General features: G+C 37.7%; 1 protein-coding gene across 7 annotated transcripts in view; it reads left to right on the forward strand.

Annotated features, from left to right (window-relative positions):
• The window catches only part of LOC5566438, a 139599-nt gene extending 114837 nt beyond the window's left edge, over window positions 1-24762 (forward strand). For 5 of the 7 annotated variants that reach the window (XM_021844869.1, XM_021844871.1, XM_021844870.1 and 2 more), the window contains exons 8-13: window positions 10104-10404; window positions 10473-10646; window positions 21767-21856; window positions 22260-22433; window positions 24018-24140; window positions 24302-24762. In XM_021844869.1, coding sequence (XP_021700561.1) covers window positions 10104-10404; window positions 10473-10646; window positions 21767-21856; window positions 22260-22433; window positions 24018-24140; window positions 24302-24499 — 1060 coding nt within the window. In that variant the 3' untranslated portion in view covers window positions 24500-24762. The remainder of the gene's footprint in view (window positions 1-10103; window positions 10405-10472; window positions 10647-21766; window positions 21857-22259; window positions 22434-24017; window positions 24141-24301) is intronic. The other 2 variants (XM_021844874.1, XM_021844875.1) reach the window with 2 other exon arrangements.
• The last annotated feature ends 233 nt before the right edge of the window (window positions 24763-24995 follow it).

Below are 24995 nucleotides of genomic sequence, written 5' to 3' on the forward strand. Positions count from 1 at the left end.
TCAGACATCGATTTCCGGCATCTACTCATCGATCCCGTTTCAAAAATACCCATATTGCATGGGTTTCAAGTGATTTTCACAAACCGGAAGTCGCCATCTTGGATTCCAAAATGGCGTCAGACATCGATTTCCGGCATCTACCCATCGGTCCCGTTCCAAAAATACCCATATTGCATGGGTTTCAAGTGATTTTCACAAACCGGAAGTCGCCATCTTGGATTCCAAAATGGCGTCAGACATCGATTTCCGGCATCTACCCATCGGTTCCGTTCCAAAAATACCCATATTGCATGGGTTTCAAGTGATTTTCACAAACCGGAAGTCGCCATCTTGGATTCCAAAATGGCGTCAGACATCGATTTCCGGCATCTACTCATCGGTCCCGTTCCAAAAATACCCATATTGCATGGGTTCCAAGTGATTTTCACAAACCGGAAGTCGCCATCTTGGATTCCAAAATGGCGTCAGACATCGATTTCCGGCATCTACCCATCGGTCCCGTTCCAAAATTACCCATATTTCGTGGGTTTCAAGTGATTTTCTCAAACCGGAAGTCGCCATCTTGGATTCCAAAATGGCGTCAGACATCGATTTCCGGCATCTACTCATCGGTCCCGTTCCAAAATTACCCATATTTCGTGGGTTTCAAGTGATTTTCTCAAACCGGAAGTCGCCATCTTGGATTCCAAAATGGCGTCAGACATCGATTTCCGGCATCTACTCATCGGTCCCGTTCCAAAATTACCCATATTTCGTGGGTTTCAAGTGATTTTCTCAAACCGGAAGTCGCCATCTTGGATTCCAAAATGGCGTCAGACATCGATTTCCGGCATCTACTCATCGGTCCCGTTCCAAAAATACCCATATTGCATGGGTTTCAAGTGATTTTCACAAACCGGAAGTCGTCATCTTGGATTCCAAAATGGCGTCAGACATCGATTTCCGGTATCTACCCATCGGTCCCGTTCCAAAAATACCCATATTGCATGGGTTTCAAGTGATTTTCACAAACCGGAAGTCGCCATCTTGGATTCCAAAATGGCGTCAGAAATCGATTTCCGGCATCTACCCATCGGTCCCGTTCCAAAAATACCCATATTGCATGGGTTGCAAGTGATTTTCACAAACCGGAAGTCGTCATCTTGGATTCCAAAATGGCTTCAGACTATAGTTTACGTCATCCCTATTGATACCCTTGAGAAGTACCACGGATAAACCCCATTTCTTCGCAAAACTTCTCGAGAAAAAATGAAAAGCTATGTTACGCTTCTAATTCTTTTTACGCTCAAAATTCGAACTTACGCTCCCTCTTTTTACGCTCCAAATTCCAACTTACGCTCCCTCTTTTTACGCTCCGAATTCCAACTTACGCTCCCTCCTTTTGCGCTCCGATTCTTTTTGCGCTCCCCCAGTAAGGGGCGTAAAAAGAGGTTTGGCTGTATATGAAGTAAATTTCACGTTATGAAAAATACATGACGTGTAATATTAAATTACGTAAATTTTATAGTATTCACACTCTAAAATGCGCCATTCTTGCAAAATTATGTTCACAATGACTAAAAATGTTTATGATGTGAACAATACTAAGTTTAACATGGCGGAAAACAACGTCACATGTAATTTTAATTTATTTTCTATTACTTGCTCCAATATATCTGGAACACCTTTTATTCAAGCTCAGAAAAATAGAATCCATTTTGGCAGTATATATTTTTTTGGTTTTGAAATATTTTAAGAGCCAATTCGCGAGAGCCACAACCCCATCTTGTATCGATGTTCTTCGATCGGGCAGAAATTTTCAGGGTTTGTTCTCTTCTCATTTAAAAGATGATGTTTTGCCAAATTTTAGATTTTTATATTAGGAGGAAGTGGGACAAAATAATCCCCAATGGTTTCATGTCGCAAAACATGCAAAATCATAAAAACTGATATAACTAAAGTAAAAAAGCACGGAATAGGTTGAAATTTGGCATGATTACGTTATATAAAATTAAGGATAAGCATGGTATATGGATTTTAAAAGTGCTTAAAATGAGCATGAGCATGAACATGAGCATAGATGACCGTACAATTCGTAGTTGCTACTCCGTGATTGACTAGAACAATCGAAGCTGCACAGGGAATTTATAAATGGAGCTTGGGATTAGCTTAGGGTGATGTGCTTGTATCCATCGTATTAAGCATTGATCAGTGAGAACTGCAATTTTCCAGTATTGCAGTGAATGATGCTGATACCAACCGATGCCAAACAATTCATTCTCAAAACGGCTTTAGCATTGTACAATGACATTTTGATAAATCTTGATCTCTTTTTGGAAATAATGCAAAGAAAATGCATCTTACCGTATTCTCAAACCGTCGTATCGTTTTCAACTCCGTCGCAATCAGTTTCCAGATTCGTCTCACAACTTACGGCTCACTGTGTGTATTGAATGGTTAAAACACAACATATCAACGCTATAATAAAATGTTTTACTAGAATATATAGATCTACGGGCATCTCCCTCTATTCCTTCAGCATGATGGAATATACTAATTTTCTTTAAAATTACTTGTTCGTCATCAAAATTCAGCCCAAACATATGAACACAATTCCTTTTGACCGTACAATTATGGCATTTGCTCACAGTACAGCGAAAACAACACAATCAAAGGAACCGTATTTTTACGTCGGGCGTCGCGCACACATTGCTTTTTTTTCTCAGTACGACGGATAGAATTTTGTTTACATTCTCAATTATACGCGGCGGTTGAGGAAATTTCGTAAAATTTGATAATTTATTGAAGTTTTACGGCGTGTGATTGGAATGAAATCCTTCAGTGAAGAAGTACGAAGGTTTTCCATAGTGAAAATAAGTGCCCGGTGAAGTAAGTCACTCACGGGGGCGGGGAGAAACTCGTGTTGGAAAGTGGTGTGGCTCAGTCGATCGCTAAGCATTTCTCTCAAATCGTGTTCGTCCATGCGATTTCGGTGAAAAAGTGCTAAGTAGATAATTGAACTGAAGTTATTTACTGAAATACAGTAGTTTTATTGCATTTTTGGTGTATAAGTGTACAAACCATAACAGCTTTCACAAAATAACACTTGGATAATGAATCTATGTTGCAGGTAAGTTTGAATATCCGCCGTAGTGGAACATTTAAAGTTTGATACGACGAATAGTAGCGCTTATGACGAAGTAGAACAAAACCCTAATTAGTTGTTGAATTGCTCAGTACGTAATGTAAACTTGTAAACATGTAAACTTCAAAACTTTATAACAGTTTTCGAATACTATCCTAGAATTTTTTCCACAAATACCTTATGAGTTTCTCCAAAGCAGTTTGCTCCTCCGGTAGTTGGAATTGCTTTAGAAATTTCTCATGTATTTTTTTTAGTATTCCTTCCCGGATTATTATAGGAATTCAGATATGACATAAGAAGATCCTGCAGATTTTATCCATGCAATCAACATTTTTTCTCAAAGAATTTAATGCAGGAGTTGTTCCTGAGGTTCTGTTGAAGAGCTTCAAGTCCTTACAATCGCTGGAGGAATGTTCGTTCAACGTCTACTTAAGAATATTCAGGAAATCCAAACTATCTTAATATACGTCAGGAAGATTGTGTTAGTGGGGTAGGGTGAATTTTGAATTGACCTGATATATCCGAACCATTACTAAAAGATTAGCTTCTATTTAGTTAAATATAAAATAACACATAATTTCAAAGATCTACGCAAACAATACACTATCACTACGCCACAGCACTACACAAACGACGCAACTGACACGATAGATCTCGACCGTATCACCCGCCTGCGCAGGGTCAAGCGTAGCGGTCAAATGATCACACACTACTCGGCGATGTGTAATCGCACAGATATATAGAGAAAATAATTTGCACGTATTGCCACAATAAACTTCATACGGTGTATGTAAAGTAAGGTGTCCCAAAATTCCATTTTGTCAGAAAACTTGGGGGCTTAACCTCCAAATGGTAAGGATAACAATAAAACTTTTATATGGATGAGCTCTGAAAAATGACATTTTTGAAAACAAAAAAGGGTAATATTTTTCCTTACAATTTTTTGTTTTTTAGTTGATTAAGACTAGTACTAGCGTCAAGTTTGATACCCACTTTTGATGATATAAAATGTATTTCAATAAATAACTTCGGTTCCAATATCTACTTCACACTCTTGCACCGAAAACGCAAAGACGAAGACGTACCGAGCAATATCTGACTAGCGATGGACTGATCCACACAACATTAATGTTCATATTTCTTCCTCCCTGTGTGACTTACTTCGCCGGGCACTTATTTACACTATGGAAAACCTTTGTACATCTTCACTGAAGGGTTTCATTCCAATCACACGCCGTAAAACTTCTATAATTCACAAAATTCGCTCAAATACCTAATAGAACGTAAACAAAGTTTTCCATTCGTCCGGATTGAAAAAAAAACTTGTACGCATCAATGTGTGCGTGACGTCTGGCGTAGAAAATGAGTCCTTGGATTGTTATTGTTTTCACTGAACTATGAGCCGTCAAAAGTAATTGGGCTCATATCTTCTTCTTCTTGGCATTAACGTCCTTACTGGGATAGAGCTTACCAAGCTTCCGAATTCTCACTCACTCTCACGATACTGGATTTCTCCATTACCACAATTTTCAGCGAAAAGCTGCCTTGCGAAATTATCCGTCTACAAAACAAAGCGAAAATAGATAATGGCACAACTCCACAGCTGTGAGAATTTTATTTTATCATTCTCCTCTCCATGGAGAACTTTTCATGTGTCCATCGCCACAAGCAGCAGTTGCTTTTATTCATAAAATTAACTGCTGCTTTTGTCAAGTTGATGTGGTAGCATGGATAGCGTGCACGCATCGCGGCTGTTTTTAGCAATGTTGTAGGTTCGAATCCCGTTGGCGGCACCAGTTTTTGTTTATCCACATAGTGATAATTCAAGACTAACAATTCAAAAGGCCTCATCTCCAAAAAGTAAACAATGAGAAATATGCAATCTTGTTTTGTGAAACAATAAATCAAATTTAAATTATGAATTTTAGCATTGTATGTTATTTTATCGTCCAGAAAGTCGATGGATAATCTGATTTATAGCTATGAATATTCATTACTATCATTTTAGCAAAAAATCCTGCTAAAAAACGAGTCAAAGAAAATTAGGCTTTTATTTCACCAAAAAGCTGTGCAGCCCTTTTCATTTGTGCCCATAGACGCCGGCCGACGCTGATGAGGCCTGTGAGTTGACGCCTTTGTTTACTCTAAAATATGTTGAGGCCTTCTAGTTGTGGCTTGTTTTTTCATCATCTTATGATGTGGCCTTTTGGAAATCATTCAAAATTGATGATGAAATAAGAAATTTGAAGTGTAGAAGAGTGTTAAGTGGTGAAGTAAAGTACATGGAGACTCTCCATTGGAGAGTGATTGATTGAACCCTTCGTTATCCATGAACATTATGTATGTGCTACGCGAGTTTGCCGTCGAGAGAATGTATGGAAATATTGATTCAATTGAAATAATATTGCAATTGAACGTTAATTTTCATGCAATTGAAATTAAATCGTGTTTTTGTTGATAAATTGTGAAGTACAGACAGGCTGACACAGGTATTATTAGGTAGTATGATACAAAATACATCGGTCTACAGGAACCCGATAATGTTGGCCGTTTAGACAACCACTGTATAAAATAATACAAGAAGCAGTCGCTCCGTAGTATATCCTGCATCTACTTATTGAATTTGGAACGTTTTTCGCAATCTACATTGCAATTTTGATGTTTGTTTAACAGGCCTCAACTCGGTTTCCGTCAGATATAGAAATGAGGCCTTTTTGAGAAAAGGCCGCATTTGCGATGAATATCCTGGTTAGCGGAAAATGAGATGGGGCCTTTTAGAAAAATGTTATTTTTTCAACTTTTATGCATATTTTCAAATGACTATTGTATGTTTTAGTAAGAATAGGCTCTTATACATTGAAATCAGCAGAAAACGGATTTGTTTACACTTTGGACTTGAGGCTTTTCAATTGTTGGTCTTGAATTCTCGGGAGAAGTTGGTGAGCGAAAATATGATGGGGTGAAAAAGAAATTATCCACGGAGTGGAATGATTTTCGTTCATACTCCATCTCTAGGGAAAATAAGTGTGAGCGAAAAAATATATTCACGTGGGAAAGCGAAAAACCATTCTCCTTACGTGCGAAAAATCGTAGATTTCGCATCATTGATACGATAATCCAGAACCCTGGAGCTTACGCTAGGCAAAGATTTCAACCTTAAAAAAATATAAAACTGCGAAAACATTTTTTTTTACATGAAAAACTATAACAATTTCCTTAAATACTAGAAAATTTTCATATATTTGCATGTTATTTTTTTAAGAGTTCTAATTTTTTTCTGAAAAGTTGAAATTGTAAGCTTTTATTCCAAAAGATTGGAAATCGGTTGAGCTGTTCAAAAGTTATGATTAAAAAAAAAATCTAATGCGCTGAGACCTACAATGTGTGCCGATGAAAAATGACTGATTTTTTATTTTCAAAAAAATATATCTCAAAAACTAAAAAACATACATTGCTCAAAATTTGACAGTAAACGTAGAATTGAAAAAAAATAGGAACAGCAGTAGTCCCTTGTGTCCCGAAGCCTTCATAACACGAAAAACGGAAAATTTTGATTTGTTTTCATGTAAAAAAAAAACAGTTATTGTAAAATTTTAAATTTTTCTTGAAAAGTCAAAATCAAAGCTTTCTTTTCGTCCAAGATAATTGAAAATTGGTCAAGCGGTTCAAAAGTTTTGATTTTTTTTTTTTAAATAAATTTTGCGATTTTTCTGGTCACCTTTTTTCGGAAATGGTCACCCTAATAAAAAAAAATCCAAAAACACGTGTGTTCTTATTTCGGATAAGGAACAAAATAGCAAATTTTCACGGAAATCGGTGACCCACTAGATCGGTTTTTTCATGGAATGGCAGTATATAAATGGCAATTTTTCCATCAGAGATTAACCCTTCTTGGAATTGAGGCTGTTCTTTATAGTTATACTGCCGACAAAATTATTGGAGCTAGTGCTGGTAATGTTTTAATCAGAAACTTTTCCTTCTTTGAATACGCGATATTTTTGAATCATAATATTTCATTAATTCATATTATTATTACTGTAAATATTTCCATAATATATTTTCCTTTCTTTGAATCATAGGCTATTCTTATACTTTGATGGTCAATTTAATAACTGGTGATAGAGCTGTTTGCAAAATCACCTTCTTGTAATCATATGCTGTTTTTTGGATTCTAACTGGTTATTGGTATTAAATAATGTAAATTTTCTAATCGACTAGCTCTCAAATGGTTATGTGGAACACTTGAGATTCAGATAAGTTGTAATAAATAAATAAAATCGGGAAACATAAAATAAACCTTTATGTATACCATGCTAAAAACTGTTATATGTTTAATTTAAACTTGTCTTTTGTGTCTAAGGTACAAACTTGATCAAATTCTATTTTCTAAACTAAACGAATTTATGCGACCATGAATGTGGCTGATAAAAATTGATTTAATTGATATGCAGATGAGGCAAGGGAACCTCAATACACTTAATTGATAAGCAGACTCGGGATGGGACCAATCCAACCAACCCCCTCGTAATGCTTTTTGTATGAATTTTGCACTATTTTTATGACATGTTGCATTTTAAGAGCACCCACATAACCCCAACAGTGAAATGAAAAAAAAACGAGTTTCAAATGCGAAACACGCAATTTATGTTATGCCTAACGACCATTATGCCTAACATCCGTTATTCCTAATGTCTTTATGCCTATCGTCCATTATTCTGAACATCGTTATGCCTAACGTGTTTATGCCTAATGAGGTATACTCGATAATACTCTATGCCCAGGGTAGTCAACGAAATGTCCATTACGAAAAGATCATGAACCGACCGGAAATCGAACCAAGACACCTTCAGCATGGCTTTGCTTTGTGGCCGTGGACTCTAACCACTCGGCTAAGGAAGGCATTTTTAATTGGGCTCATATGTTTGAGCTGAATTTTCATGGGACCAATGTAATTTAAGGGAAATTTCACATATTTCATCATGCAAAGGGAATAGAAAGGGATGCTCGAAGATCAAAATAATCTAGTTACACATTCTATTCTAACGTTGAGGTAATGTATTTTGACCACTCACTATACTGCTATTCTACGACTACTTGTCCCATGTTATATCCAAGCCTTATGGACCGCAGGACAAATATGCGAAGAACGGCAGTGTATCACAGTGAGCGGTTAGTTGTGAGACGAATCAAAACTGATTACGACCGATATGAACATGAATACGACGAATATAGGCAACGGTAGGTAATAATTTCATTGTCTTCTTCTTTCTGGCGTTACATCATCACTGGGACAGAGCCTGCTTCTCAGCTTAGTGTTCTTATGAGCACTTATTAACTGAGAGCTTACTATGCCAATCACCTTTTTTTTGCATGCGTATATCGTGTGGTAGGAACGAAGATACTCTATGCCCTGAGAAGTCGAGAAAATTTCCAACCCGAAAAGATCCTCGACTGGTGGGATTCGAACCCACGACCCTCAGCTTGGTCTTGCTGAATAGCTGTGCGTTTACCGCTATGGCTATCTGGCCCCAATAATTTCATTGTGTTATTTCCAAAAAATGGAAAAGATATATAAAAATCTTATTTCGCACGGCGGAAGCCTTCTAGGGAAAGCATAATTTGAAATCAGTCATTATCAGCATTGTTTACTGCAATACTATAGGCTTACCATACGTACTGTACTTAACGACAGTACCCTTTTCACCCCTTGACGTCGTTTCATGGAAAATACTCGAATTGTCTCGTATTTTGGGAAATGAAGAATAAACACATAATTTTCAGCACCAGTGAAAATAACAACATAACAAACAGTTCTTAGACATATTTCAGAGTTTATTGTCTTACTCATCTATTTTCCAAGTAATCATCAGTTTGTCAAATAGAGTTAAGCATGATCTGTGAACAGTATATGCTTCTGATTACCTTTTTGCATTTCTTTGCTCATATTCATGCCAAATTTTGGTGCATTTCCAAAATACTCCAGCAATCGAACGCACTTTCAATCTCCTTAAAACTTTGTTTTTGTTTCTTTTTACAAATTATAAAATTAAACTATATAGATACTCCTTGGAACGCTTAGTAGTATTATCGATCAAAACAAATCACTTTCGCTATTCAATTCGATTTAAAACATTTTTCAAATAAATCTTCTTATCAATCATTCAACAAACATCAACAATTATATTGAAGAACAACTATGGGTTTACTTCTGATTCGTAATTGATTGGATTAACTGTTCAAAAAGTGGATTTTTCAATAAAGTAATGAAGCATTAGAAAAATTTACGTCTTAATTTTCCTTAAGGGAAATGAGGCTAACCCAGCATCAAAAATTTAAATGTGTTACAAATTTTCTGCCTAGGCAAATTCTTAACGCCACTTCTCAGAAATGACCGAATGAGCTTCCTATGTTATTTTCATTGAATCATGCAGACATGTAGCTAAGGATTGCATAATCTGGTTCTGCTACTTTACCCCGAATGTTGTTCTCCCGATGCTAGTTTCCCAAATAACCCGTTTCCCCGAATAGCTCAGTTCCCCGAAAAGTTTCAGCACTCGTAACCTTTTGCATTTCAAGGTGGTTAACAATATGCATTTTTGGCAATATGTATTTAGTCGAGAATGATCAGATATATCCTTCTTTTGATTGCTCGTCGTTCAGCACCATCTCATTAAAAACTATGCTTGCACCTTTTTGAACTGCATCACTTTTCACGGAAACTTGTCATTCGGGGAAATGGCTTCGGAGAAACGAACCATTTGGGGAACTGGCACTCGGGAAAAACAAAATAGCACAATCGCATCTTTTAAAGTTTTCTACGTTTTTTACAATTCTCCGGGTTTTGTTTCCATTTATCCCGTTTTTACCTAGTTGGCTTATGGTCAGCCTAATATCAGCACATCACCTTATATATAATTGAAAAAAATCAGTTCCAGACATTAGTTCAGATTAAATATTCAAATATCTTATTTCCCTCCAGAAACGCATGGTGGTGCTTCCCGTTCGAAGCGATGGAAGCCCTGTCCTGTCACCTGATGTGGGTCGCTGCTGCCACCTATTGCGCTCTGCTCGCACCAAAAAGTCTCCTCGCCACGCTGATCGGAGTCCTGGGAATGGCTCATTTCAGTTTGGGTCGCGGTAGTGGTTCCTTCTTCGGTGGATTCCTAATCGGTGAGGTTGGAACCCGCGAAGCCTTCCGCTATATGGGTCTGGTGGCGGTGGCAGGAGGAATCGCCTACAAGTTCATCCACGCCATCTGGCTGCGAAAGTACGATAACCCTGTGAGTGTGAAAACGTGCCCATCGCTTTTTGGGATTAATTAAACCAATTAAATTCCCTTTTCGATTAGGAATTAGACGAGGAATCGGCCGAAAATGGCGAGGCTGAGAAATTGACGGACACCAAGGAAGGAGAGGAACCGAAAACCAGAGACCAAGGCACATCGATGTCACAAGAGCGACTTTCTCTGATGATCAAATACAATCAGATAGGCTCGCTTACGTCGCTGCCACGAGGCTCCAGGGTAAGTTTCGGAGTATAATTTAAGTTTTGCGTAAATAAAAAAGGATAAAATTTTTTGACGCGAATGCGAAAACTTCTGTTGCTTCGGTCCAAAAACCAAGCAGCAGAATTATGAACTTTTTAAATTCATTTCTGTGGCACGTCGTACGCCTTATGGCGAAAGAGAGACAGCGAGCCACTTCCCTTCACGTTGGACAAATTTTAAAGAAAGAAAAAAAATATGCGAAACAAACCGAGCAGGAAAAGTGGCGTCGCAAAGCAAAGCCACATAAAATATGGTAAAATGCTCAAAGGATTTCCTGTATAGGAGTTTCACAGCGACGAGATACAAGTGAGTGCCTGAATGGCAACGGTAGGAAGTGATGGACCGTTACGGATGGTGGAGGTTGGAAAACGATCATAGGTGGTCTTAGAAATAAAGAGGGAGACATCGATGGGAGATAATCTATGTTCGAAATCGTTTTGCTGGTAATGCTACCGCCAAAATATGATCATCATAACAATTTATGAAATATGGGCCAACAAGTGTAATATAAATTGAATGATACTTTCCGATTAATTACGGAATTTACCAATACACGATTATTTGTGCATAGAATATTCCAACAATGGAGTCAACAGTAAAATACTTTTGACGTTAACTACGTCTTACGGCAATATACTGGGTGTCAATTGAAAATCTAAAATGTTGCGACCGTCAATAAACTATGTAAGAATTTGAATACTAATAATTCAGCCATTTACCTGTAGATTTTCAATATTTTCCCACCAATCGGTCGGGAATTTATACAACATTTTACTCAAATTAAAAAATCTTTTGTTTTTGGGCGATAGACTATCGAAAATTGTGAAAATGTCGACTCCTTTCTTACGCAACCAAACACGTTCAAACACGTGGGTTGGGAAGCACACTATAAAAGCAGACCAATTTCTGCTTCTTCGCTTATTATTCTTTTGACGTTAATACGTCTTACGGCAATATACTGGGTGTCAATTGAAAATCTATAATGTTGCGACCGTTACGATATCATGTTAGAGTTTGAACTAAAGGAAGGCTGCAACTATGACAATCGACTAAAATTCAAATGCAGAAAATCACTTGGCATAGTTAACGTCATGCGATCGTGTCTTGTACACAACCCCCTCTGATTTTTTTCTTCCAGGTACTCGAGGTACCAATGGTACGCCATACCCAGCCATTTACCAACCATGGTCCCTATGCATAACCTTTAATAAGTTTCCCATTCATACATACTGCAAAATCGTCTGAATGACTCCTGTTTTGATCATGCTGTTCAAATACTGTTGTAGTGTTATATCATGTTGCTGCCGGTCTATTACTTTTGTAGTGTTCTAGAAAAATCAACTAGTTTTGTTCAGAAATATTTCACGTAAATCATTTCGAAGCGTTACTGACAGATAGAAAACTCAGGGATTATTTTATATATGATTTTTTACATGAATCTGGACACCTTCGGCATGATTCTGCTTTGTAGCCGTGGAAGTTTCCACTCGGCTAAGAAAGACCCTATTATAAGAATCCCTTTTGAACTCACCAGCGATACCCCTGATCACTTCATAGCAGTAAGAAAGGAATTCACTAAGCAAAAGAAATGAGAACACATTCTTGTGGCAACTTTCTTTGGCAAGCTTTCTCGGCGGTGGCCGGCCATCCTCCTCACTTTGACTGAGGCCTTCGTTCATCTCCGACTCCGTGTGCCGCCAGACATATCTTTGGCAGGAATGAATGGGTTTTAAGCGTAGGCAACAGTTCGAATATCTTGCGGTTGAAAGAGAAAATGTTTTTCATTATAACAATTTCATTCTCCTTTAGTTTCCAAAAATAGAGAGTGGCTTCTCAATCCAATATCGTTTGTTTTGCACCAGACTTTTGGGGTGCTTGTGCCAAGGTTCTGAAGTGGGGCCAAGGTTTATGTGGTGTAGTTAGTATGTATACGTACAAACGTATATCTTATGAATGTTTTCGAGAAGATGACTACGGATAGGTTCTTCGGACAAAGTGATAAATATTTGCTCAAGACGAGAAACGATTGTGGTAAACAGCTGATGTACGATTCTGATTTAGTGTTAGGAGTTCTGGATTATTTTTCAATTGGGTATTTATTCATATACTTTTTAAAACTAATTTGAATCACATCCCATCTTCTCCTAGTATATGTTGTCAAGATCTCCTTTTTCAATAAATTCCATCATTAGAAATGCTACCGATTGAAGTTTTGCCATCGATTGAAACCTCACAATGTCGTCGATGTGACCGTCACGTATGTCCACTATGGGTGATCAAGTGGCCAAAAATTGAAAAACATGTCCTGTTCTTATAGGTTTATCCTGTTCATCATTTCATAGTATATACCTCTGTTAAGATATTCCAGTAATTCTGATAAGTTCTTTTATAATTTTGTTGCCACAGTTTCTCAAAGTGAGAACTTATGAGAAAAATTAAGAGTTTAATGCAAATACAAGGTATTTGTTGAAAAAAATATACTACGCTATCGTAATTTTTTATACAGATCTTCATACACTGATTAAAAGCTTATTCAAAAACCTATATAAGAAAAATAATATGAAACGAAAAATCTCCACCCATCTAGAAAAAGCATAAGAATTTACGTAAAAAATTGTTTAGCTATTCAAATTACATCACCTCCGCACTATCTGGACGGTGAAATCGTTTAATTGACGAGTTACCTCGCATAAGATGCCACTTTTTGGGTTCATTCGTATTTTTTGTTCCGTTTACTTGTGCAAAGGAAATAATGGAATAACAATACAAAAAATTACAATACCATAATAATATGTATAATGTATTGTAGGTAAGCCCTCTTCAAAAGTTTATCTCGCAAATTTGTTTTTTGAAAATAAAATACCCAATTCGTATCACAAATTATTGTATGTATTCATAAATATAACATAAGATGGCAAAACCAATTTTTGACCGTCGGATTTTATCGAAACCGCCCATAGTGACGTCGCACCCAATAATGCGCCCGAAGCAGTTTCGCAGTGGACAAAGGGAGAGGCAATCAAAATGTCCAACCACAAGAGGAAACCACCCGTAGGAGAATTAAACTTTCCAAATCGGGAAACCTTTTGTCCCGCAACCAATGGCCAATGGCTATCGCCTGTGTAGATTCATTGTTCTGCTACATAGATTTTCTTCTATTGCTACTAGCATCGAAAAATAGCACTTTTCCCACCCATCCATCCCCCTAACGCCTTTTCCCTCTGGGCAGCAAATAAAAAGAGGCAACGGAAAATCGTTGTGAACCGTTTATCACTGGAGTTTCATTTTGCTTTCATTATACGTTGACCATTATTCGATCCGGCCAGACGGTATTAAATTTTTATTGCTGTTTCCATTTTATCGCTCTATTGGAAGATATAATAGTTGATACTTGATTTAGTTGGAGTCGGGACTCGGAGGTTGCCTTTATTATTCTACAGGCATCACGAAATTTATCATAAAAGTATTTTTCATCCTTGATTACCTTTCAAATTCATTGTAATAATAACGTTAGAATTTTTAAACGCATTTACACACCTAAGATCTTTCTTAGCTTTGTAGTAACAACGAAGGATGTCAAGCAAAGCATTGCAGAAGACGTCTCAGTTCATTTTCAAGGCGGCCAGAAGAATCTTTTCGCAATGGAAATTTCATTGAATCGTACCTGAGACACAAACGCAAAGGTTGCAACTTTGAAAAATCTCACAAATCTCACAGTTATTTATTAACTTGTAATTGCTCTCGAAGCCCTACTCTAAAAGACAGGCTCATGAGGACGTTGTGCCATGATGGAGAAAGAATGATTATGCAAATGTCATCATTTTATATTGATAACTTCATATTGTCTGATTTTCACTGTGCATTGCTGCAATCATATACTTTGGTAATATATACAATCAGGTCTCCCATAAGACTCTCATTGATAAATATTATTCGTTTGTTTTTGAGACATTATATGAATTCGAATTTTCATCTGAATCGATTGGATGACTGAATGGAACTGAAAAATTGCGGTGAGCGTTTAGTCACTATACTATGAATCTATGATAATATTCTAGAAACTTATTGAAGATCAAATGTGAGGTTAGGTAGCAAAAGTTTGACAAATTGAAATGAATATTGAATTGCAAAAATTTGATCGGTTAAATCAGGGGTTTCCAGCCTTTTTGGCTCGCGGAGCACTTTAAAGTACAGTTTATGATTGCCAAATTTTTATTTATTTTTATTTGGTTTCATAAATTTAATTGTTTTATAAGGAGATTTGTTTTTATTTGAAGGTTCATCTTTGATAATTAAGCATCTTGAGGAAACTTGTTTGGTTTTTCGTCAAATATTTCATAATTAATGGTTTGAAAACGGCAGAATTGCTATGGTTAGCATTTTTTTTCCGATTTCTGTTGTTAGTTCGAACAACTCATCGAGTTTCGGTAGTGAAATATTTCTTTTTGCAATTCGATTGCGTATCGACCTACTTTTTATCAAGGAAATGACATACATTACAGCCTACTTTTCCTACCGATACAAACAGTGCTGAAAAGTGTTACTTTTCAGCACTGATAACAGTATCGAAAAGTAGCACTTTTCAGTTCTGTTTTGGAAGTTACCGAATCGGCGTCGGATCACCTCCATACGTCATTTATTGAAATGCTGTGATTTTCTCAAACCAGTTTCTGATTCGAGGATCCGAATCCGATTAAATTCGGTTCGTCAAATGGATGTAGATTCAGAACTTAAATTGATTCTTCATCCATTTGACGAACCGAATTAAATCGGATTCGGATCCTAGTTTCAGAAGCTGGATGACCGTGGGGATTCTGAGTCTTGCGAAAGTAGAGGATTTATGGATTCACTATATAAAAGGACGGGAGCGTTATGGGGTGGTTCTTGTAATCTTGGCAATTCAGCATATACAATATGGTTGAAAATTCTAAGCGGGGCGTCCTTACCTGGTCTGTCATGAAAAGTAGAATCAGCAATGGAAGTGTGAAAATTTGTGACAGTCATTCCACAGCTTACCTGATTGAGAAACACTGAGTTGCTACAACGCATGGATGGCCATGTGGATTTTCTTGAAATATCCCCAAAAATCCAACTTTACCGGCATTTTTCGTTATTGCAAAAAATGTTGTATGCAACTCGTTGCAAAACTCGATTTTTTCAGCACTCGTCGTATTTATCCAACTCGGCGAGCCTCGTTTGATAAATGTACGACTCGTGCTGAAAAAATCATCATTTTGCAACTTGTTGCATAAATAACTATTTTGGGACCTTCAATACCGTGTTTTAAGCACAAGTTCAAGTGATCTATCATCATATGGTGAAGATGAATGAAAACTTCTCTTAAATTTCAAAAGTACAAATGAGGAAAAAAACAGTGGTTTTAAATGAAAACTATCGACTGATGGCAATCAAGGATTTATTAATCTATTGAACTCTGCGCGCGATCAGTTATTTGCTTTTTTTTATTCTATCTCGATTAACGAGATTTTAAGAAAATGTTTTTTTTTTCCTTCTTAGCAATGGGGGGACAATCTGCTCAACAGACCCCGGACCAAGGTCCGGGAGTGTGGGATTGGGGATCATTTACTACATGTAAGCAGTAAACAGGACTACACCCCCGACCCACTAAACCATTTCCATTGCCGCCTTCGTCCCGGGACTACCAAGAAGGCATTGCTTCGGAGAGGGGCTATTGCACCAACCACGAACATCGATGACACGCTTAGGAGAGTCCACCAAGGTAGCATGTTGGCGCTTTGCCAGCTTCCCAGGTGGTCCTCACTTCCCATTGTCCGCAGAAGGCGGGCAGGGTCAACCACAACGCCCGCGCCCAGCTGTTCCGCAAGTATCAAGAACTGATACTGCGGGCTCCGCAATTTGACCTACTGAAGGCTCAGGCCCTATCAGCTAGCACCAGCTAGGATTAGTGACGAAGGGGCCTCCACCTGCCCCGAACAACCAGAGGCTCGTATCCAACCCAGTAGGCCGGCGCCACGACAGCAACGCTACCGCTCCCCACGGCCACTTAATCGCTGTAAGGGTCGATTTCGACCGAGGGCACCGGTATGACCTACGTAGCCGACTGCGAACCCTTGGACCACCTGTTGTTTAGCGTCTGCACTAGCCACTCCCCGAATCCACTCGCCACCTCCTTTGTAGTGCCAAGACGATGTGGGTGATAGCCGATGAAACGGCATTCCAGCCAAACTCGTCTTCACACATCTTCTGAACCAGATTGCCCGGAGTCGTGTGCCCACCGCATGTGGCAAACATGCGGTCACGCATTGTGCGGAAACGCGGGCACACGAACAAAACGTGTTCCGCCGTTTCCTTTAAGGTGATTATAAAACGAAGCCAAACTTTGAATTTTCAAGTGCACAAGACGAGAGTATCTGACAACAGTTCGCGTTGAAAACCTATCAAATTGCTTGCTTGCTGGTGGTGACCAATGGGATAGATTTTCTACGCGGAGCGCTGTTTGGTTCTCAAGTCTTGTGCTCTTGAAAATTTGAGGTGTGGCTTCGTTCTATAATCACCTTAAACCTGCACAAACTGGACATTCAGGAGAACCCGCATCACTGTTTTGAGTTGCGTAATTAATCATTACACAACAATTTAAAAAATAAGATGCAAATTATTGATGAATGCCTCTCGATATAATTTCTACCCTCAAGTGATTTTACAAGATTGAAAAACAAAATGTTGTGTGTAGCTCGTTGGAGAACAAGGTTTTTACAGCACTCGTTGTAATTTTCCAACTAGACAAGCCTTGTCTAATAATAGTAAGATTCGTGCTGTACTACTAATCGTCCTGTAATAGTAGTTTACGCAACAGGTTGCAGAATGACGATTTTTACAGAGTAGTGTGTGGTCTTTTGATTCCATGGCATGCTCTTGCAGGGCGAAGGACGGAATCAAGACTAATTGTTTTCGGTCCGCGTGGCGCGAGTGCGAAAAAAGATTCGCGTTTCTCAGTAAGTATGTATGCTTCAAATAAAGCTGAAAATTGTGGCTGCTCAATCAAGGATGAAGGATCTATTGGTGAGCTCGTTTCATGCTTTTTTTTTAATCTATAAAATATGTGTGACCGCACATTTAATCGTTACAACAGTGGGACATAAATATGATTATTCAACAAACTATGAATGGTTCGTCACTGTAAGTGTCGGCATAAACTCTAATTCATTTTTTTTATATATAGAATCCTTTGCCTTTTACCTTTATTTTTATATAAAAAAAAGCTTTGAATGGTTTGGTCTGTTTGTCTGTGCTAGAAGTATAGACTTGCAAAACGTTCATTTTATTCAAAATACTTTGAATAGTTCGTCACTGTAAGTGTCGGCATAAGAATATTATGTGATGGTCCAGCCAATCGATTTATTTTTTCAATTTGAGTAAAATATTGTTACACATGCTTTCGTCCTAACAGCTGTAGGAATGTTGCTCTAAGCTATTTGTTCAACAACCTTTGAAAAGTTCGTCGCTTCAAGTAACGACATTATTTACTCCTATTTGGAAATTTTCCATATCAATTGAATATATTATATTCCTAAGCATGTTATCAAATAATCGTTTATCATGGTCTAATCGCTTAACTAAGTGAATCCTGTGACCCAACAATCCTCCCCATTAAAAACCATCCCTCCCAGTAACCTTTGTAGAGATGCAGAGGAAAACACGGTCTCCAAATAGCAAAGGTTACACACTAACATTCCTTCCCTCAATCCCACCTGACTGCAAGGACGTGGCCGCCGCCGTTATTGACCATGTATAAATAGAGGCACTGAATTATGCACACTGAAAAAGATCCCAGGCCACAGTTGGCCAATCCCAGCCGAACTTCTAGTTGATTCTTTGTACATCTTCACTGACTTTGGTCAAACACGGAATAGCAACCATTGATATGTGTAGTCAGTCTAAGCTAAGCTAAGTTGCAGAATGACCATTTTTACAGTACAAGTCGGCAAGCCTTGTTGGATGACAACGACAAATACTGTAAAAATCGAATTTTGTGACGAGTTGCGTACAACATTATAACACGGTGTTTTTGCACGTTCTGAAAAAAATGTTGTGTAATGGCAGTTGCGTAATGCAGATTGGGTAATGGCAATTACGCAATTGAAATCAGTTGCGTAATGAATCATGCTCTAGTGCATAATTCAGTGCAGGAAAGTAGGCCATTCCGTGACAGATTGGCGTGATAAAATCAGAGGGGGTTGTATACAAGACACGACCGCTTGACGTTCACTACGCCATATTATTTGTTGCATGTTGATTGTTTCTGATTTCAATTCCGTGACGATCCATGAATTCTTCATAATGTACATCTTCTTGACATTTCATGCATGATATGCCATAGTAGCCACAAATATCCTATGCAATATAAGAATGGCAAAATTGAGAATAATAGCTCCAGTGGGATGGCATCCTATTTTTTCACTATGTGATTTCACAGACTGAGCTGTGCCTTCTCATCGGGAGCATAAATTTATACTCCAGTATCAAATTCTACGCACACATATGCATTTTTCGGATGTTTACCTTCCATACGAGGGAGAACAGTGCAAAACGAACGATGCGCAACAAAACCTGCTGGATTCGATAAATAATTATAAGCTAAATAAAGCCAATAATGCTTGTTAAGATAATCAAACTTTAGATACGAGACAAAAATAGTGAGGACTTGTGTGAATTTATTTCTTTAGAACGAAGCGCAAGTCATGCGTTGATTTTGTGTGCTATGGTTCATTTCCCAAAACTCGCTCCAGCTACATTGTTGATGCAGTGAACAGTGAACATTCGTATGAGTGTGCACTACTTTCATTCTATAAGGGACATCAAAAACAGATCAGCCTAGCAGCCCCCTGAATAGCTCTGAAGAAAATCGCTCTAAACGAGACTTGCGTCCTCCACGTTATACGTCCCAAACCAAGGTTCTGAGGCGAAACTTGGGTGATGACAGTTCATTTGCTCCTATTTGATATCAGCTCATCGCGATTCATCCGACTCGCAGAATAAGCCTGAATGATAAAAATGATATCAACTAACGTCAACAATGTCAATTTTTTGGGAAGTCTGGAAGATCAACTGGAATCCCAAAATGTAGCTCGTCGCCTAATAAAAGTTTGAAGTTTATTCAATAAATACCAGCAAACCAATGCAGATTTCTTGCACTCTATCATGTTGTTCTTGCATCTGCAACCTCACGTAATTGCTCCTACCATACATGCTTTCCGCTCTTTCAATCTCAATCACTGTGTATTTATGTCAAAATATCACTCTATAAAACAATCTGAAAAATTCGATTAAATTTTCAACTAAATGTCCTCTGGACTAAATATCATATGCTTAATTACTGAATTCTTTTCGACAAAATGTCCATTCGACACAATGTCCATTTGACCAAATGTACTTTCGATAAAATTTCATTCGACGAAATGTCATAGATTCCATTAAACTGGATACAAATAAGTTTGAAATGAATTCCACGTAATGTGGTTTTTGCTTCAAACCAGCTCCAAACGCAAGATTATCAATTTTTACATGTAAGGAATAGTCAAACTGAGCAAATTTTGATGAAATATCGGACAAAATAAAAATATTTCATTACTAACGCGGATGTGTTGGTGAGCCAATTTTTGAGAATCCAGTACCTGTGTATTAAATTACTTTGATCCCAAACAGAAATGAGAAGCGTCCCAAGTAACCATGGAGCATTATATCATTGCTTACATAAAGCAGCTGTACTGCCCTGGAAAAAGGCCCTTATATAGTCGAACTAATGCAAGAATGTTTTTAAAGCAACCAAGCAATTCATGAAGTAATACTACACTGAGCCAGAAATTGCGTACGAATTTCATAAGAGAACGCTTGTGAATTGATTTCTTGACTGGTTTTCTCTCTTTCATAAGATTCTTATGAAACACAAAACGTCCGATATTCACAAGAAATTCTTGTCGTTATCATTAGAGATCTTATGAATATCTTTATTTTCCTAAATTCAAAAAGCGATTCTCTAAATACATAATGGTCCTAAAGAATTCCATGATTGATATCTATGATCCTTTATAAGAGTATCTTATGATATTATACCTGTTTGTATTATGAACGCAATGATCGATGGAAATTCATAAGTTTTTCTTATGAGTCTCATTAGATGCTTCTTATGTCTTTATTCCAAAAGAATTTCGTATGAAATTCTTACGTGGTTTTTGATAGGAAGTCGACTGTTTTTCACAAGTGTTATTAATCATTGTCATACGCGCGCTTATGAATCTCAATCGTGAATATTTTGTTATTAGCATCTCTCCACGTAATCCATAAGATTTTCGTATGAAATTGTTAAGAAAATCGTACTCCATTAGATTGTCTTATGAATGCCAATGATCAATGCGTTTGATATCCAAAAAGAGTTTCTTATGGAATTATATCTGTCTTTGTCATGAGTGTTATTTCATAAGTCTGTTGTGGAATGTTATAAGACTCTCGAATGAAGAACAAAATACTTCTTATGTCGTTATTCCATAAGAAATTCTTATGTACCTCATACGTTCCGTTTCCTCAGTGTAATGCATTCATACATTTGTTATGTAGCGCTAATGCTCTTTTGCCTGACAGCTCTTGAAATTTGTCGAATAAAAGCAATATCGCATCAGTATTGTTGGTATGCAGTAGAATACGTGCAATGTTATAATGCTTAGGGTGTTCAAACGCAAAACGAGAATACCTCTGCTTTTATAGCGGGAAGCAGAACGCAAAACAAGCAAACAGCTTGAACGTGAGTGGTTGCTTAAGAAAGAGGTCGACAATTTCCCAATTTTCAATAGTTTATTGTTGAGAATCAATAGTTTCTCCATTTGAGGAAAGTGTTGTTAAAATTACCGAACGATTGGTGGGAAAATATTGAAAATCTAGCTATAAATGGATGAGTTATTAGCGTTCAAAGCCTACTATAATTTCGTGACGGTCACAATATTTTAGATTTTCAAATGACGCCCAGTATATTACCGTAAAGACATAGTAAAACGTCAAAAAGAGCCTATTTCGAGGAGAAATTGCAAAAACTACTATTGAAATATATATTTTGTCAATTTCAGGGTGACATGAGCGATTCGTTCTCTCGCAGACGAAGCAGTTACAACATAGAATACGTCCGTGCTCCTAAGGGTGGAGGAAGCGCCTCCAAGGTAAGTACCTATTTTATTACGCGTCAACTTATTAAGCATTCACACTTCGGCTTCCGTTGTCTATGTATGCTTTAGTTGGATGCTTTCGACTGTTATGAGTTACACCGGTGATTTTCTTAGCGGCTTTCAGTCTCAACGGCAATCAGAACCCTTGAAAAAGATTGAAAATACAATCGAAACGTTGGGCGTAGAAGAAATATTTTAGTTCTGATTGCCGTTGAGACTGAAAGCCGCTAAGAAAATCCCCGGTGTAACTCATGTCTATGTATGTTTATCCTGTAACCTTTTCGGAAAGTCCACTTTCCGAAATGATCATTTGTTGATCCTTAATTTAAAAAGCACAAATAATCTTGTTAATCCTCATGTCTTACTAATTACTTTTTTTAAACACTACATCAACTAGGTGGATCTGCTGAAATCAGCCCTGGAAATCAACCACAAAGTATCCCAGCCACATCTGCGGAAAGATGGCAAAGCATCGGATCAGTCACTGAACTCCAAACGGGCAGACAGCGCTCCACGTTTGAACCCTTCCAAGAACATCTCCCAACCGACGCTCGGAGCCGTGGTCGACGAGGTGAGTTCGGTGAGAGCTGATTTGTGACGTCAGTACCGTTCTGGTTCTAGTTCCAACCAGACTCGTATGTTATACTCCTGGCTTTAATTTTTTTTTTTCTGAAATTTTCTAACTTTTCTGAAATGAATCTAAGTTTTTGATTTTAAACAGGCTATCCCAAATGAATGGTATCTATGACTGTTCAAATGATTTACAGTCTTAGATGCTGGAATTTGTAATTAGAACGGTATATTGCTTTTGTGATGTTGCTTTCTTTTCCTTTGAAGCCGCTCGTTGATAAGAATTTACTGAAAACCATTTGTTTCATTAAGTGTACGTTCGTCTAAGAAGGTTGTGCAAAGTAGAAAATGTTTCAAATGTAGTCACCCCGCAGTCGTGGATAACCCACAGATATGGATCAGAGCTGGATTAAGCCTAAGATTTCCTATCAATTTTATTCACTACTCCCCAATAACACAGTTTACCTAAGGAAAATATATTTCTATGTGACATATCGTTCAATTATTACTTACTTTTGCACATTTATAATTGTTCGATTGAAATTAAATGTCAACCATATTCTTAGAAACTTTGGTTCACAAAGGGTGCCAGAACCAATGATTGTAAATGTACCTGTAGATTGGACTATGGAAAAAATACGTATATTTGATGTAAAATCTACATGTGTTCTTTTCAGTAATTTAAATTTTATTTTATTGCTGGTCAAACATGTTCACTGCATATCTCGCATAACTTATGATCTCGCCCTAAAAGCCATTGATAACCAGGTGTGTAGCTCGTTGTTTCTGAGTATTTTAATGAAGTTACACGTTTTTTCACAGCGCTTTGGTGAAGAAAGGATCATTATCCACCTGCCAGTGGTGATGGTTTGGATGCTTATTCTTTCATTTGCTCAGAAACAACGAGCTACACACCTGGTTACCAATGGCTTTTAGGGCGTTATCCCAGATTATGCGAGATATATACAAGCAAATTTGTGTAAAAAAAAATAAAATATTTCTCATTCAACAACATAAAAGAAGGAAGTTTTTAACAAGGACATTCCTATCAAAGATAAAACTGATATAGATCAGTTATAAGTTATCTCGATCATGTCCAAAGGGATTGAAATGTAGTGAAACTATTCCAAAATACTTCGTCGAAGATTCCAAACCTCTAGCATGCATATCAAGAGCACTAATGGTTTTGGCATACAAAATCCGCGATCCACAGAAATCTGCTTAACATTTGCGATTTACCTTAATTTTAATCACATCATAGTGACCGTTAGTTGATTCATAACTGTGGGGTGACTGTACCCTCGATTGGAAGTTGTTCTCTAGTTTGTCAACACGTAACAAAAACAGAAAGGTAAAATAAGACCCATGTTGTGTCGAAAACACAAAGGCATAACATACTTCAATGAGACTTTTTAGCGATATAAACAAATTATAGTAATTTATTGGAATACTTGCACCTTCTCACTGAAAACTTGTATTTGGCGATACACAAAATGCAATTTCGAAAGTATAGTATTTTCTTTGGATAAACTTCTGAACAGTTATATTCCTTCCACGTTATGTAAACCAATTCCTTTTCTCGGAGCACAATCAGGTTGGACCTCCGTCGGTACTAACCCGGCAGCGGAAAAAGCATCACCAGAGTGGTATTCTGGTAAGAAAGGCCAGCAGTCACGACGCAGATCTGGATCTTCGCAATTATCTGCGGGTAAACTGAACTCAACTCCAATCGCCTGCTTTTGCCTGTCGCATGTCAATTGTGAACGTTTCTGCATGTGGTAATTCTGGATCTTGGTGGGAGAATTGCATCCCTCTTGATTAGCAATGGAACCTCCTATTCACATTCTTGGTACCGCTTTTCGTCGACAGGAAACCGACCGTCGTGACTCGATAACGGAAGCGGATGCCGAACACTACAAGGCGGAACTGGCCAAGCAAGCGAGGGCTCACGTACTGAACGACATTCCCGAGCGTCCGGTGGAACCAAGTGACATGATTGGCAGCAATCCGACGGAGGCTGCTGACGCCAGTATAACAAGCAATGGAACCACTGAAAACAAAACTTGATAGTAATTAATCGCTGCTTTGGTACCTGTATCCCATTTCTCATTCGATAGCGAAAGTTATTTTTCCTACAGATCACTGCACTTACTAACCTAACAGTTTTATCGTTTGTTCAGTTACCTCCTTGAAGGATTTTTTGTGCGGTTATTAAGCTGGTCATTGTTATTTTTATTCTTAGTGGCGATTAATTAGATTATGTTGATGCTCAATAGTTTGCCTGTAAGCTGGCCAATAATAAAACAAACAAGCATACTCGTTGAATGGAATTCTGTACTTCGTCATTAAAACGATCCGAAAAAATTCAGAGTGAGATAGTTCCATCGTTTCGATAACTTACTTTTGATTATATCTATTACTAACCTTATATCTTGATGGCTACAGCGTAGCATCATCCCATTATCAGTCACATTGTAGAGCTTCATCTTTATCTATCAGTGATCATCAGTGATCAAAAGGCATTACGGCGCCGATAAAACTATATTTTCAAGCTGAAAATTAC

This window comes from Aedes aegypti, chromosome 2, assembly GCF_002204515.2.
Source record: "Aedes aegypti strain LVP_AGWG chromosome 2, AaegL5.0 Primary Assembly, whole genome shotgun sequence".
In the NCBI taxonomy this organism is placed as follows: Eukaryota; Metazoa; Arthropoda; class Insecta; order Diptera; family Culicidae; genus Aedes; species Aedes aegypti.